Source organism: Trachurus trachurus (genome assembly GCF_905171665.1).
Source record: "Trachurus trachurus genome assembly, chromosome: 13".
NCBI classification, from domain to species: Eukaryota; Metazoa; Chordata; class Actinopteri; order Carangiformes; family Carangidae; genus Trachurus; species Trachurus trachurus.
This window is the reverse complement of record NC_139892.1, coordinates 40654089-40669503: the sequence shown is the minus strand read 5'-3', so window position 1 is coordinate 40669503 and position 15415 is coordinate 40654089. Positions and strand designations below refer to the sequence as shown.

Below are 15415 nucleotides of genomic sequence, written 5' to 3'. Positions count from 1 at the left end.
CAATGCCAAAACAGTGGCATGAAACAAACAGGTCAAATATAACAGGTGAACTTCCAAACAGTAGGGGAGGATCTTTCCGTCCTCCCACGATCTGATCCCATTGGTGGATCTAGGGAAAACCCCCTTAGATAAAGAGGGGCCTAACTTAGAAATGACAGGACCTACAGTGAGGGTTATAGTCATTCTAAATGAGTCCAACGTTAGAACTTAAAGAGAAAATTAAGTAACCCAGACCTCAGATAGTCTCTTTTCTTTTAGCATAGGAATAGCATCGTAGCCATTATTCTGACAACTAAAAACACTGGTTTTATCAGAATATTCCTACCGGTTTTGCTTCATTATGTAATCAGTGATCTTTAATCAAAGAATCTTCGGTACTCTTGCAGCTTTTCCTTGGCTCGTGCAGCTGCTGATGAGTAGCTCCTCCGGGATCCCTCGTTACGCTGCCACTCCATGGCTGAGCGGAGCCGTGACTCCATCCCGGCCGCCGCCGCCGCCGCGGTCGTCGGTGTTGTCGGTGTCGCCGGTGTCTTCTCTGCGAGTCCGCGTCTCTCTAGCTCCTGCTTGACCTCCCCGGCGCTGTTGTAGACTCGAGTTCCCGTCTCCCAATGGATCCTCATCCTGGTGAACGGCGTCTGGAACCGGACGCCTTTCTCCTTCAAGATTCTTTTCGCAGCGTTATACTCCTTTCTCTTTTGCACAACCTCTGTCGCGTAATCGTGGTCGAATGACAGGACTTTATTCCCCAGCTGTATTTTCTTTCTCCATGCCTCTCTCAGGACTTTCTCTTTAGTGGAGAATTCCAGAAAGTTCACAATGATGGGTCTCGGCTGGGCTCCGTCTGCAGGTTTCTGTGCAAGTGACCGATGCGCTCTTTGAATTTTGAAGTTAAAATCTTCCGGCAGGTGGAGTTCACGTCTGAGCAGGTCTTGAACAAACTTGGCCACAGACTCGCCCTCTTCTCCCTCTGTAACTCCGTAGATACGGAGATTATTTCTCCTCGATCTGGATTCCAGATCAGTTAACTTATCTTGCAGGGCTTTTTGTTCTCGCAGTGAGATGATAAGAGCGTCGTTAGCCTCCTGTGCCCAATGTTCCAGCTTTTCAATCCGCGACTCAGCCTCGTTGATTTTACCGCTCTGTAGTTGCTGCTCAGTGGCGACTTTAGCAAGTTGTTGGTTTATGTCCTGTTTGAAATCGTCCAAGTCTTTTTTCACGTCGCTCCTCAGCGTTTCACCAAATGAGCGAAGGGCATCTTTTATTTCTGTTTTTAAATCCCTTATCTCCTTGCTGATGATTTCAATGTCTGACCCCTTGTCCGCCTCACTTGCAGTGAGGTGTGTTGTGTCATGGCCGCCGTCTTCCTCCATTTCACGGTTAGCTAGCGGTTCCTCCGTTTCGTCTGTCGTCGTGTTTTTAGTATGAGTTTGTCTTGTTTTCCTTCCCATTCCAGCTTTTCCCCGTTCACATTAAAGTCTGAGTGATTTCTAGCTTTAGTTATTCGAGTTTTCGGGGAGTTTTACACTTGACTATCGAGAGCTCTGATGCCACGTAGCCTACCACTCCATGTCCAAACCCGGAACCCCCGAGTCTTATTTTAAGTAGAATGAGATTTGTTTTGACTAGAAATGAGAATGAGACATTTTGACTAAAAATAAGACAAATATTCTAGATATTAGATTTTTTGCAGTGTGGCGTTTCTGCTTTCAGCATTCACACGTATTTCCTTCAGGAAATACAATCTGTAGTTATAATCTATAATCATTAATCAATAATCACTGAAGAGGGAGAAGAACTCGATGTCGATGACGAGTTCTTCCTGTTGAGTCACAGTGTTTGAGTCATGTGATAATTGACCTCTGGCTAAGCCACGCCCCCAAACGCGATGAGCCAATCACACTGCGCATAGCTAGCCCATACACTGGGACATTCTCTGCTTCCATGTCCATTGAAATGCATTGCAGTTGGTCAGTTTTCATTGGTTTTTATATGTTTCTTCTTGACATTTTAAAGGAGTCATCACCCGGAAATCTCATTGTTCCTTGTTAAAACATGTCTACTGGGGTTGGACCTCAGTGGAAACTGAAAACCTGGGGTGTGAAAGTGGCTGAGTTTTTTGGTTTGGGCTCATGAGGCTCATGAGGCTGCACACCACAACATGACCAGATTGGTTCTGCTGCTACGGTGACATCACCGTGGAGACTGCTTTCATAAACACACCTCTTCCACCACCCCGACATCCGCCGCGCCACCATTACTTATTGTTTTATTTCCCACTGTAGCGCTGTTATTTTGTCACTTTATTAAGTTTTAATATTTTTTCATGCGAGACAGCAGCTGTTTAGATCCCCAATGTGCGGTTAGTTTATCCACATGGCGGCTGGTTAGAAGTTATGTGCAGATTTATTAGCACATCAACGTACTAACTCACACAAATCAGACGCCACCATTTTTAAAATGATTAAAATGTGATAACCTTGTATTAGTTATTAGTACCGTTTGTCCGAGTGAGTGGAGGGGGTGGGGCTTAGCCAGAGGTCAATTGATGTAGCTGTAGCCCTGCCCCCTGACTTCTAGCCCCGCCCCTGTCCTCTAGCCCCACCCCCTGACTTCTAGCCCCGCCCCCTGTCCTCTCTGCTCTGTGTGTTGTAGCCCCGCCCCTGTCCTCTAGCCCCGCCCCCTGACCTGTAGCCCCGCCCCCTGTCCTCTAGCCCCGCCCCCTGTCCTCTAGCCCCGCCCCTGTCCTCTAGCCCCGCCCCCTGACCTCTCTGCTCTGTGTGTTGCAGTCGAAGCGCATCTCGGCGAAGGACGCGCTGGCCCACCCGTACCTGGACGAGGGCCGTCTGCGCTACCACACCTGCATGTGTAAGTGCTGCTACACGACGGCGTCGGGACGCGTCTACACCAGCGACTTCGAGCCCGTCACCAACCTCAAGTTCGACGACGGCTTCGAGAAGAACCTGAGCTCCGTCAGGCAGGTCAAAGGTACGTACGGTTGTCATGGTGACGGGTAGGGCTGGGACTATACACTTTTCTCCCGATTCGATTCTTCTATGATTTTTAGTCTTTAGCATTTTTAACATTTATCTGCACACAAACAAGGAGCCTAGAAATGAACATACTCCATTATAAAGTGAACTTACTTTTCAAAACCTGGACTCTCTGTATGTAAAAAAGGTGAACAAATGCACATTGCAAAATATTTTTAAAAAAATTCCAAAAAAAAAAATCGATTTTTGAAAAAAAAAAAAAAAAACGATTTAAAAATCGTCACAAAAGATATCGCGATTGGGGCGGTGCGTGGCGCAGTGGTTAAGGCGGCCGCCCCATGTAGAGGCTACAGTCCTCAACGCAGGCGTCCCCGGTTCGAATCCCGGGCAGCGTCGGGCAGACCTTTCCTGCATGTCATTCCCCCTCTCTCTGCCTCCCCCTCTCCTGTCTATCTCTACTATGGCTATCAAATAAAGGCATAAAAGCCAAAAAATATACAAGATATCGCGATACTTATGTGAATGGATTTTTTCCCCCACCCCTAACGAGTAACGGGTGTCCCTGTGTTTCCTCAGAGATCATCCACCAGTTCATCCTGGAGCAGCAGAAGGGAAGTCGAGTGCCGCTGTGCATCAACCCCCAGTCGGCCGCGTTCAAGAGCTTCATCAGGTGAGTAGGGCAGCTGATTGGTTATCAACACACAGGAGAAGTGACCGGACTTAAATGATGCAGTTTATAAAAAGATAAAAGTCGTATTTTGATCAACATTACGTCTGAAATGAATGATTCCACTCATAAGACGTGTAATAAGCAGGATAATGTAGAGTTAAGCCGTTTTCGACACGGGTTTTTTAAACGCGTGTCGACCCGCTAACAATCGGCATTTGGCCCCTTTCCCATTGACCAAAATAAGCCGAGTCTGACCCCGGAAATCAAACTTGTAGTTTGTTTCTTTGGCTTGCTAGACATCTGTATTTCACAGGTTGGCATGACAACCATGCAGACTGGCAGCGTAGTGGTAGTTTGAATGGACTGAATATGTGGAGGGCGAGTAATATAGTCCACATTATCTATAGGTGTAATAACCTTTACAGAGGAGAAGCTTAAAGGGACAACGAGGAGTTTGTATTTGGTTATAAAAAGTCTGATATTAATGTGGATGAATCTCCGTTACCACTTGTTAATGGCTCCATTTAGATAAATATATGGTTTTGTCTCTATGGTTATTTTGTTATTATTAGTGGTGGTGGAAATGCTGGGCGAGCCGACCAGCGTTTCAGTTTTACTTTCAGTTTGGTGGCGAGTCATGAGAATAACGCCGCCGAATCTCCGTTTATGGTGGGAACTACGACGGTATGTGATCGTCTTCCAACCTCTGACTTTAATTCTTGATGAATGAAAACATGAGTCTGTCTTGCGCCGGTCAAAGAATTTCACGGTGCGGAGGCTCATAAATGTAGTGTGGAAACACTTCACTTTAACAAAACTCCTGGTTGTCCCTTTAACAGCAGTTATCACACATTCACTACTTGTACCTATAAACACTGTGGACCATGTTGCTCCTCCTCTGGACTGTGGTTGGTTGCCTGGCTCATGTTCCTAACGTTCCTAACTGTGTTGCAGCTCCACGGTGGCGCAGCCGTCTGAGATGCCTCCGTCTCCGCTGGTGTGGGAGTAGCTGTCGCCACGGCTACGGTCGCCGTCGCTATGGCTACGGTCTCCGATGGACGGGCGGCTGGTCTGGGAGGATCGGGACGTCTGTGCGTCCTCGTCGTCTGTGTAGCATTTCACTGGAGAAGAGCAGCAGCACACGGACAGACACTGCTGCTGCTGCTGCTGCTGCTGCTGCGCCTGCTAGAGTCACAGTCATATAATGTTTATATATATATTGATACAAATAAAACAGATTCTATTTTAAATGTTCTCTAATCACACGGATTCGTCTCCCAGAGAGAGAGATCGACCTCTAGACTCTAGACTCGTTGGTTCGGTCCAGAGAGAGATCGACCTCTAGACTCTAGACTCGTTGGTTCGGTCCAGAGAGAGAGATCAACCTCTAGACTCTAGACTCGTTGGTTCGGTCCAGAGAGAGATCAACCTCTAGACTCTAGACTCGTTGGTTCGGTCCAGAGAGAGATCGACCTCTAGACTCGTTGGTTCGGTCCAGAGAGAGATCGACCTCTAGACTCTAGACTCGTTGGTTCGGTCCAGAGAGAGATCAACCTCTAGACTCTAGACTCGTTGGTTCGGTCCAGAGAGAGATCGACCTCTAGACTCTAGACTCGTTGGTTCGGTCCAGAGAGAGATCCACCTCTAGACTCTAGACTCGTTGGTTCGGTCCAGAGAGAGATCAACCTCTAGACTCTAGACTCGTTGGTTCGGTCCAGAGAGAGAGATCAACCTCTAGACTCTAGACTCGTTGGTTCGGTCCAGAGAGAGATCGACCTCTAGACTCTAGACTCTAGACTCGTTGGTTCGGTCCAGAGAGAGATCGACCTCTAGACTCTAGACTCTAGACTCGTTGGTTCGGTCCAGAGAGAGATCGACCTCTAGACTCTAGACTCGTTGGTTCGGTCCAGAGAGAGATCAACCTCTAGACTCTAGACTCGTTGGTTCGGTCCAGAGAGAGATCGACCTCTAGACTCTAGACTCTAGACTCGTTGGTTCGGTCCAGAGAGAGATCAACCTCTAGACTCTAGACTCGTTGGTTCGGTCCAGAGAGAGATCAACCTCTAGACTCTAGACTCGTTGGTTCGGTCCAGAGAGAGATCAACCTCTAGATTCTAGACTCGTTGGTTCGGTCCAGAGAGAGATCGACCTCTAGACTCGTTGGTTCGGTCCAGAGAGAGATCGACCTCTAGACTCTAGACTCGTTGGTTCGGTCCAGAGAGAGATCGACCTCTAGACTCTAGACTCTAGACTCATTGGTTCGGTCCAGAGAGAGATCAACCTCTAGACTCTAGACTCGTTGGTTCGGTCCAGAGAGAGAGATCAACCTCTAGACTCTAGACTCGTTGGTTCGGTCCAGAGAGAGATCGACCTCTAGACTCTAGACTCTAGACTCGTTGGTTCGGTCCAGAGAGAGATCGACCTCTAGACTCTAGACTCTAGACTCGTTGGTTCGGTCCAGAGAGAGATCGACCTCTAGACTCTAGACTCGTTGGTTCGGTCCAGAGAGAGATCAACCTCTAGACTCTAGACTCGTTGGTTCGGTCCAGAGAGAGATCGACCTCTAGACTCTAGACTCTAGACTCGTTGGTTCGGTCCAGAGAGAGATCAACCTCTAGACTCTAGACTCGTTGGTTCGGTCCAGAGAGAGATCGACCTCTAGTCTCTGGACTCTAGACTCGTTGGTTCGGTCCAGAGAGAGATCGACCTCTAGACTCTAGACTCGTTGGTTCGGTCCAGAGAGAGATCGACCTCTAGACTCTAGACTCGTTGGTTCGGTCCAGAGAGAGATCGACCTCTAGACTCTAGACTCGTTGGTTCGGTCCAGAGAGAGATCGACCTCTAGACTCTAGACTCGTTGGTTCGGTCCAGAGAGAGATCGACCTCTAGACTCTAGACTCGTTGGTTCGGTCCAGAGAGAGATCAACCTCTAGACTCTAGACTCTAGACTCGTTGGTTCGGTCCAGAGAGAGATCAACCTCTAGACTCTAGACTCGTTGGTTCGGTCCAGAGAGAGATCGACCTCTAGACTCTAGACTCGTTGGTTCGGTCCAGAGAGAGATCGACCTCTAGACTCTAGACTCGTTGGTTCGGTCCAGAGAGAGATCGACCTCTAGACTCGTTGGTTCGGTCCAGAGAGAGATCAACCTCTAGACTCTAGACTCGTTGGTTCGGTCCAGAGAGAGATCAACCTCTAGACTCTAGACTCGTTGGTTCGGTCCAGAGAGAGATCAACCTCTAGACTCTAGACTCTAGACTCTAGACTCGTTGGTTCGGTCCAGAGAGAGAGATCGACCTCTAGACTCTAGACTCTAGACTCGTTGGTTCGGTCCAGAGAGAGATCGACCTCTAGACTCTAGACTCGTTGGTTCGGTCCAGAGAGAGATCGACCTCTAGACTCGTTGGTTCGGTCCAGAGAGAGATCAACCTCTAGACTCTAGACTCGTTGGTTCGGTCCAGAGAGAGATCAACCTCTAGACTCTAGACTCGTTGGTTCGGTCCAGAGAGAGATCAACCTCTAGACTCTAGACTCGTTGGTTCGGTCCAGAGAGAGATCAACCTCTAGACTCTAGACTCTAGACTCTAGACTCGTTGGTTCGGTCCAGAGAGAGATCAACCTCTAGACTCTAGACTCGTTGGTTCGGTCCAGAGAGAGATCAACCTCTAGACTCTAGACTCGTTGGTTCGGTCCAGAGAGAGATCGACCTCTAGACTCTAGACTCGTTGGTTCGGTCCAGAGAGAGATCAACCTCTAGACTCTAGACTCTAGACTCGTTGGTTCGGTCCAGAGAGAGATCAACCTCTAGACTCTAGACTCGTTGGTTCGGTCCAGAGAGAGATCAACCTCTAGACTCGTTGGTTCGGTCCAGAGAGAGATCGACCTCTAGACTCTAGACTCGTTGGTTCGGTCCAAAGAGAGATCGACCTCTAGACTCTAGACTCGTTGGTTCGGTCCAGACAATCGATGGACGGTAGCTCGTCACTGAAGCTTTGTAGACACTTTGAACTTGTTGAGACTCTGGCGGAGCAGCTCATTGGCCAAAAGGGGGAGGAGCCTCATGTATGAAACCTTGGCGACCATCGAGCCACCGCTGTCATGCTGTCATGCTGTCACGGTAACCACCGAGCCCCCGAGGAGGAGGCGCCGAGGAACAGGAAGTGATGCAGTTAAAACACCTAGTCACATGTTACCATGACGATGTGTGTATCAGCTGTTTATCCACAAGTTTCCCAACGTCATCTATGGTCAAAACCGGTTTGGTGGAATTGTACGTTTACGTTTCCATGGTTTTCAGTCGTTGTCATAGTTGCGGTAGCTAAACGCATGGATCTATTAACGCTGGCTTGTAACATGGATGTCAGTCTGTGTGATATCCACTGTTAAAAGCTGCTGTGATGATCCAGATGCGTTTTACACATTTTCATTGGAAAAAAAAATCAAAAAAAAAATCCAAGCATTAACCACGACTACCGAAACCATGGAAACGTAAACATAAAATTCCACCGGAAGAGCAAAACCGGCAAAACAGGCTACGTTTTAGACGTTCGGAAAAAGGTGGATACATGAGGCTCCACTGTTTGTAATGAGGCTGAATCTGTCGACTTTCTCCTCCTCTTCCTCCTTTTCCTCCTCTCTCTTCCTCCTCCTCTTCCTCCTGTCTCTTTCTCCTCCTCCTCCTCCTCTTCCTCCTCTTCCTCCTGTCTCTTCTTCCTCTTCCTCCTCCTCCTCCTGAACTGAGCTTTGAAGTAAATGATTTAATATATTTTTTAGAGTTGTTTTGTAGCCGCTGCTCGTTGCCATGACGCTGTACATACCATAATGAACTGAATGAACAGGAAGTTGCGTGTGTGAACGGCAGCTTCCCGTGGCTGCTGAAGGAGGAACGAGGACGAGGACGAGGAAGTCTCGTCTTCTGTAGAGATGAACTGACTGACGTGCTGGTTTTCTACCTCTCGGCTTCGTCTCGTCTCGTCTCAGCTCCAACACCGGAATGCCCCGGAATGTCCCGGAATGCCCCGGAATGTCCCGGAATGCCCCGGAATGTCCCTCACGCTTTTATACTGAAAGGATCAAAACCTCACACAGCAACCAACCCCCCCCCCCCCCCCCCCCCCTCCCATATAACCCCCCATCACACTCTTAGTCCAGGCAATCCAGCTCATTTTGGACCCAGAAATAGAAGAACTAATTGTAACAGAATGTTTTTCACCATCCACCATTTCTATGAGGTGTCCAGAACAACATACTAAAAGTCCTAAGAAATCCTAGTTGGGGAAATAAGTTTAATTCTCATCAATCCAACATTGATTTACTGTATAAAGTCTATGGTGCCAATAAGGCCAGACAACAATACACCCCAATGGGGCTGTTTTGTACCATAAGTCAATTAGTGTTGAGCTCATTTGCATATATAAAATTAATTTTCCAAGAAACTTGAAATACAGAAAATGTTACTTGTCATGTATACTTTCATTGTGTAAAGTTTCATTGTGGTAGGAGTAAAGGGGAAAAAAGACAAGCCTATTCGGGTGTATTTTGGGCATATTCCATTAGTGTATTGATCATTTGCATATTCAAATTAATTTTAAAAAAAAACTTGTAATACAAAAAAATGTTACTTTTCATAGATACTTTCATCATGTAAAGTTTCATTGTGATAGCAGTAAAGGAAAAAAATAGCCCCATTGGGGTGTATTGTTGTCTGGCCTTATTGGCACCATAGACTTTATACAGTAAATCAATGTTGGATCGATGAGAATTAAACATATTTCCCCAACTAGGATTTCTTAGGACTTTTAGTTTGTTGTTCTAGACACCTCATAGAAATTATGGATGGTGAAAAACCTTCTGTTACTATTAGTCTGTTGGAAAACGCTGTTTTGCCTGGACTATCTGTCTCTGTCTGTCCACCGTCATCTGAACCACCAGAGGTTCATGCTGAAGCCAAGTGGTTCTGACTGTTAGACTCTCTGTTCACGTTGTATCGATCCGCTCCTTCAGTCTGGAGGGTTATTATTATAGACTGAAGGTCCAGGTGGTCTGACTGGTGCGTTCACACCAAAAGCTTCCAATGCGTCAAAGACGGTTGAGGATGCGCTTCAGACGGGGTCATTCCTATGTTCCCACAGCCCTTTGGTCCCACCATTGGTTGGGTTTAGGCAATGAAGAAAGGAGTTGGTTAAGTTTAGTAAAAAGATTCAAGATTCAAGATTCAAGATTCAAGATTCAAGACTACTTTATTAATCCCTTAAAGGGCAAATCCATTTGGTGGCTTGCACACCATGCTCATAGCACAAAGACAAACACATAACAGAGAAACCAGAAAAGAAGGAGAGTTGGCAGCTGTGTGCAAGTCTGCTAGTTGCATGTAAGAAAATGAATAAATACATCATTAAAAATGGGAATTCTAATAAATATCACCATTAAAAAGACCAGGTAGAGGCTAGACAGGCCAGATAGAGAGAGTCCACATAGGTAGAGAGAGTCCAGTGGGAACATAGGGCTGAGGGAACATAGGGCTGAGGGAACATAGGCATGGACCCCTTCAGACAAGACAGACAGCTCCCAAAACGGCAAATATTTTCAGCCGCTTTGGCCGCTCGTCACGTGACTGAGGTCAAAGTTCGATCGCGCTGGTCATTGGGGAGCAGAAATACAAAAAAAAGGGGAAAAAAGGAGGCGAAGGATAGTCACAGCTAATTACCCTAAAGTTAACCAGGGCTCAACTTCTCGTCTGGTGACGCTTTGGAAGCTTTTGGTGTAAACGCACAGTTAGTTTGTGTTAGAGCGCTGGAATAAAAGAGAGTAATGACAGCATCGGTCCAATGGCAGCGCCTCCTGGTGGAGGAATATGGGTTTTGTTAAAGAACTGACATGTCTGCATTGTTGGTGAATGAGCAAGTGTGGTGTTTACAATAATTTAAGGACATTTATAGATCACCCACGTTAATAGCATCATTGAGGATCCTTTACAGATAAACATTAACACAAAAAAACAGTTGTCTACATTAATGTTTCAATCTACATTTAGTAATAAACAAATTCTAAGTATAATCTGATATGACCAAGACACCTAAAAACAAAAACACGGCCGTTTTCATCAATTTACCAGCAAGTGGGCAACACACATACACTGGAGTGAATGGGTTTTCTGGGCGCTTTTGCAACACCCATATCCTGCCACTAGGGGCGCAAAACCCTTAAACCCTTAGACCCTTAAACCCTTATTACCACGGGAGTCAATGGAGGTGTCCTTACTCTCTTTCAGAGCTCTAGTTCTAGTTTGTGTCGTCACCATCGGAGACTGACGAGTGAATCTTCTTCTTCTTCTTCTTCTTCTTCTTCTTCTTCTCAGGAATGAACACAGCTGTCCCTAACCCCCCCCCCCTCCTGCCCCCTCCTGCCCCCCCCCCCTTTAGAAACAGCTGTTTCTTCTTTGTTTGTGTTCATGAACTTGAATCAAATGATATTTTGAAACTTGTAGAAACAACAATAACTACTACTGGACTGAAGCTGTTTGTATATTTGATGTAATTTAATAAACGTTGCAGTATATATACACAACAACAACGACATCCCATAATGTAATTTAATAAACATTGCAGTATATACACAACAACAACGACATCCCATAATGTAATTTAATAAACATTGCAGTATATACACAACAACAGAGGTGAACAGAGGGAGCTGACGGTGTATTGTGGTGTAGTCTAATGTTTTGCAGTGGGTGAACTGTTCAGGTTCTCAATGTTTTTATATCAAGGACCCAAAACTGACACAAACTAGACCACGGACCCATTGGACAACACACCAGAAATACAGAAACAGTCAATGTACGTTTAAATTAGGCGTAGCTACAGTTTTGAAAGATCATAGAGAAATTTCTAGGTAAAAAGTGGTTAAATTTCTCCAAAAAAGTTGAAACATTTCTAGAAAAAAGTGGCAAGATTAAAAAAGTGGTAAAATAAAATTAAAAAAAATTTAGTCAAACAATAATAAAAACAAGTGGTAAAAGTAAAAATAGAAATTTCTCAAGAATTCTAGAAAAATTTGGTCAAATTTCTCCAAAAAAAGGGGGAAAACAATAGTACAAAAAGGGGTAACATTTTGTCTTATTTCTAGTCAAAACAAATCTCATTCTACTTAAAATAAGACTCATCACATTAAAAGCAGCTTGTTTTTAGACACTTTTTACTTCTTTCAAGCAGATTTTCACTTGAAATAAGTAGAAAAATCTGACAGTGGAGCAAGTCCTTATTATTAAAAAACTTGCTTTCACTGGCAGATTTTTCTACTTATTTCAAGTGAAATTTTTTAAAAATTATTATTATTATTAGATTATTATATTAGATGAGTCTTAGCTCACATGGAGAAAGAGTGTGGACGTAGGGAGGTGGAGTCTCAGGTTCTAAGTGTAAAGAGATTAGTTTTGACTAGAAATGAGACAAATATTCTTGGAAAGATTTTGAGTTTTTGCAGTGTTCAGTCATGTTTCACAGGACGACTGACAGGATGTCTATGCAGCTCAGTCTCCATGACGACGTCTGCATGTCCGTCACCATGTCACTCACCTGCAGCTGAGCAGAAGGTCACCATGGGAACCAATGTTGACATGGTGACGTGGTTCAGACATAAACTGACGTCGTGTTTATTCGGATTGGCCCTTTAATCTGAGTGTTAGTGTCTATGTAGAGGCAGGGCCGTTGTCTCTAGGGGAGAAAGGTGATGATAACTCTAGGGGCCCAGCGCCCAGTGGGGCCCATAAAAAACCCCAGTAGTCTAATCTTTGTATGACTGATTTATTCTGCTTAGACCCTGACTAATACTCATAGTACACTGTAAAAACTCTACATCTTTACAAGAATATTTGTCTTATTTCTTGTCCAAATGTCTCATTTCTAGTCAAAACTCATCTCTTTTTAAGACTCATCACCTAAAAATTAACTTGTTTTTAGATCATTTTCACTTAAATTCACAATAAATAGAAAAATCTGCCAGTGAAAGTAAGTTTTTTGTGCTTGTAATAAGAAAAACTTGCTCCACTATCAGATTTTTCTACTTATTCCAAGTGAAAATCTGCTTGAAAGAAGTAAAAAGTGTCTAAAAACAAGCTGCTTTTAATATGATGAGTCTTATTTTAAGTATAATGAGATTTGTTTTGACTAGAAATGACATTTTGACTAGAAATAAGACAAATATTCTTGGTAAGATACTTGAGTTTTTGCAGTGTAATGCTGCATTAGCATCAAAACAAAGAAAGCTAAATAAAAAACGATAATACATACGTAGTCTAAGAAAAAAAAAGGAAAAGTTAGGGGGAGGGGCCCACTTTAGTATTCTTTAAGGGGGCCCAGAATTCATAGCAACGGCCCTGGTAGAGACCAGGGTAACACAGTCAATCAATATGTTTATTTCAGGTATGTCAATTAAATCATCATCATCACACTTCATCTTAGTTCAAGTAATATATATTTATTGTGATCTTTTCTTTTCTTCTTGCTTTTTACATTTTGACTTAACATTTTCTTTTACTTCTATCAACCAATCAGAATGGATAGACCAGATAAATGTTAAAGAGCTTCAGACAGAGACGTCTCCTTTAAATATAACTGTCAGAAGAGTCGAGTCTGCTTCCTTCTCTAGGAGCTACAACAATCACATGTAAATGTTAAAGGGAGAGTTCAATATTTAGTCAAATTGGCCCATCACCATAATCCCTATAGTCATAAAGGTAAAGGTACTTTATTGGTCACATATACAGCTAGTACAGTGAAATTCTTTCTCTGCATTTAACCCGTCCCTGAGGAGCAGTGGGCAGCCACAGAGTTGTTTTAGAGGGAAATACAGAGACTGTTGATGAAAAACTGTCCCTGAAGGCAACGTGCATCAGTGGTTTTACATGAATTTCCCTCTAAAACAACTCTGTGTGGTAACGTTGTGTTATTATCTCATAGCGTGGTGAATGTGCAGCTCACAACTTGTCCACCAGAGCGTTGTGGAGTTGTTGGATTGTGTATTTGATGAGTTTGATGAGTGGAAACCAAGAAATCCCATAATGAGCCTCCGTAGCGTAGCTCTGAGCAGCTCACGGCTCTGCTCCGCCGTTCTAAAAACAGCTTGCACCGACAATTAAAGGTAACGAACCTACTGCTATGACTATAGGGATTATGGTGATGGGCCAGTTTGACTAAATGTTGAACTATTCCTTTAAATATAACTTTATTAACACTGTCAGAAGAGTCGAGTCTGTTTCCTTCATCAACGGAACATCTCTAGGAGCTACAACAATTCCTTTATTACAAATAAAGGAATCTTAACTTAACTTAATCAGATTTAAATGTTAAAGGGAGAGTTCAACATTTAAATGTAAATGTTAACTTGTGTGAATACTTAAATATTAAAACGACATCATTCTGTTGTTTTGTTTCACATGTTACAGGTCATGAGACTAAAACGACACATTTCATCTGGAATCAGCAGCAAATTAGAAAAATAAAGTCCAGTTTCTGGTTCTGGTGCTGATGACATCACAGGAAGACGTCGTCTGTTTTCTCTGGCAGCTGAAAAACAAAACAAAACATGAACATTAGAGCTGGGACGATTCGCTTTTCTCCCGATTCCATTCTTCTATGATTTTTTGGATGGTGATTCGATTTAAATTGTGATTCTACGATATTGCCGATTCTCTCTATGATTTTTAGTCTTTAGCATTTTTAACATTTATCTGCACACAAATACTGTAGGAGCCTAGAAATGAACATACTCCATTATAAAGTGAACTTAAACCCTTTTCAAAACCTGGACTCTCTGGATGGAAAAAAGGTGAACAAATGCACATTGCACAATATTTAAAAAATTGATTTTTGAAAAAAAAAAATTGATTTAAAAATAATCAGAAAAGATATCGCAATATTTATGTGAGAGAGAGAGTAAAGCCTGGTTTATGCTCGACGCAGTCGCGAGTGCGCGAGGCTCGCGCGCCACAAATGACTGTCGTGCACCTCCAGGATTTTGAAACTTGGCGTGCACCGCGCGAGTGCCGCTCGGTTCAAAATGGATGAATTGGAGGGAAGACTGGCTGAGCTGGTACGCTCTAGCATTTGTACAACTCGTAATTAAGTTATACAAACCATCAAATGACCCAGAACTCGAGGAACTATGCAAATCCGGTCCCTCCTCTCCTCCATGTGCATCTGTTTACAACAAGCCGGCGAAAAATCAATACATGGAGCGATCGATAACGTTATATAACTACTACACTGATGTTGCAAGGACGGTTGGTTTTCAAATCATGTAGTTAACTATCACAATTACACCTGAGCTTTTTAAGTAAGGTAAATAGTAGAGCAGGAGAAATCCTGCTTACTTCTTCTCTGTTTTTAGTTGCTTCTGCTACTTCCTATTGTATTTTTTTATCTACCGCCCCCTGTCTTTGCTACGAATATTGCAATGGTGAATGCGGCAAGTATAAACGCCTGTGCCCTCTGCCGAGGTGCGCGCGCCAACTGCCAACGGAGCCAGGCGAAAGTATAACCAAGGCTTAAGGACAGCATCGGTCCAATGGCAGCGCCTCCTGGTGGAGGAATATGGGTTTTGCAAAAGAACTCTGCATTGTTGGTGAATGAGCAGTGTGGTGTTTTCAATAATCTCATGTGTTGTTGCTGCAACAACAACAGGCCAGGAAGGGGTTAAAAAATGTGTAACCCATGTCAAAAGTGATTTTTATGATAGGTCAAGATCCAGCCTTATATG

The 15415-nt window shown here is 44.1% G+C and overlaps 2 protein-coding genes across 2 annotated transcripts in view; one reads left to right on the top strand and one right to left on the bottom strand.

Moving 5' to 3' along the window:
• Positions 1 to 4942, top strand: part of nlk2 (nemo-like kinase, type 2) — a gene marked incomplete at its 5' end in the record, with an annotated part of 28767 nt that extends 23825 nt beyond the window's left edge. Inside the window, 3 exons of the mRNA XM_083985779.1 lie at positions 2787 to 2985; positions 3567 to 3660; positions 4615 to 4942. Of these exons, the coding sequence (XP_083841905.1) occupies positions 2787 to 2985; positions 3567 to 3660; positions 4615 to 4669 (348 nt within the window). The 3' untranslated portion in view covers positions 4670 to 4942. The remainder of the gene's footprint in view (positions 1 to 2786; positions 2986 to 3566; positions 3661 to 4614) is intronic.
• A 9248-nt stretch (positions 4943 to 14190) lies between these two features.
• The window catches only part of LOC310996403 (Na(+)/H(+) exchange regulatory cofactor NHE-RF3-like), a gene marked incomplete at both ends in the record, with an annotated part of 29780 nt that continues 28555 nt past the window's right edge, over positions 14191 to 15415 (bottom strand). Inside the window, one exon of the mRNA XM_083985778.1 lies at positions 14191 to 14223. Coding sequence (XP_083841904.1) covers positions 14191 to 14223 — 33 coding nt within the window. The remainder of the gene's footprint in view (positions 14224 to 15415) is intronic.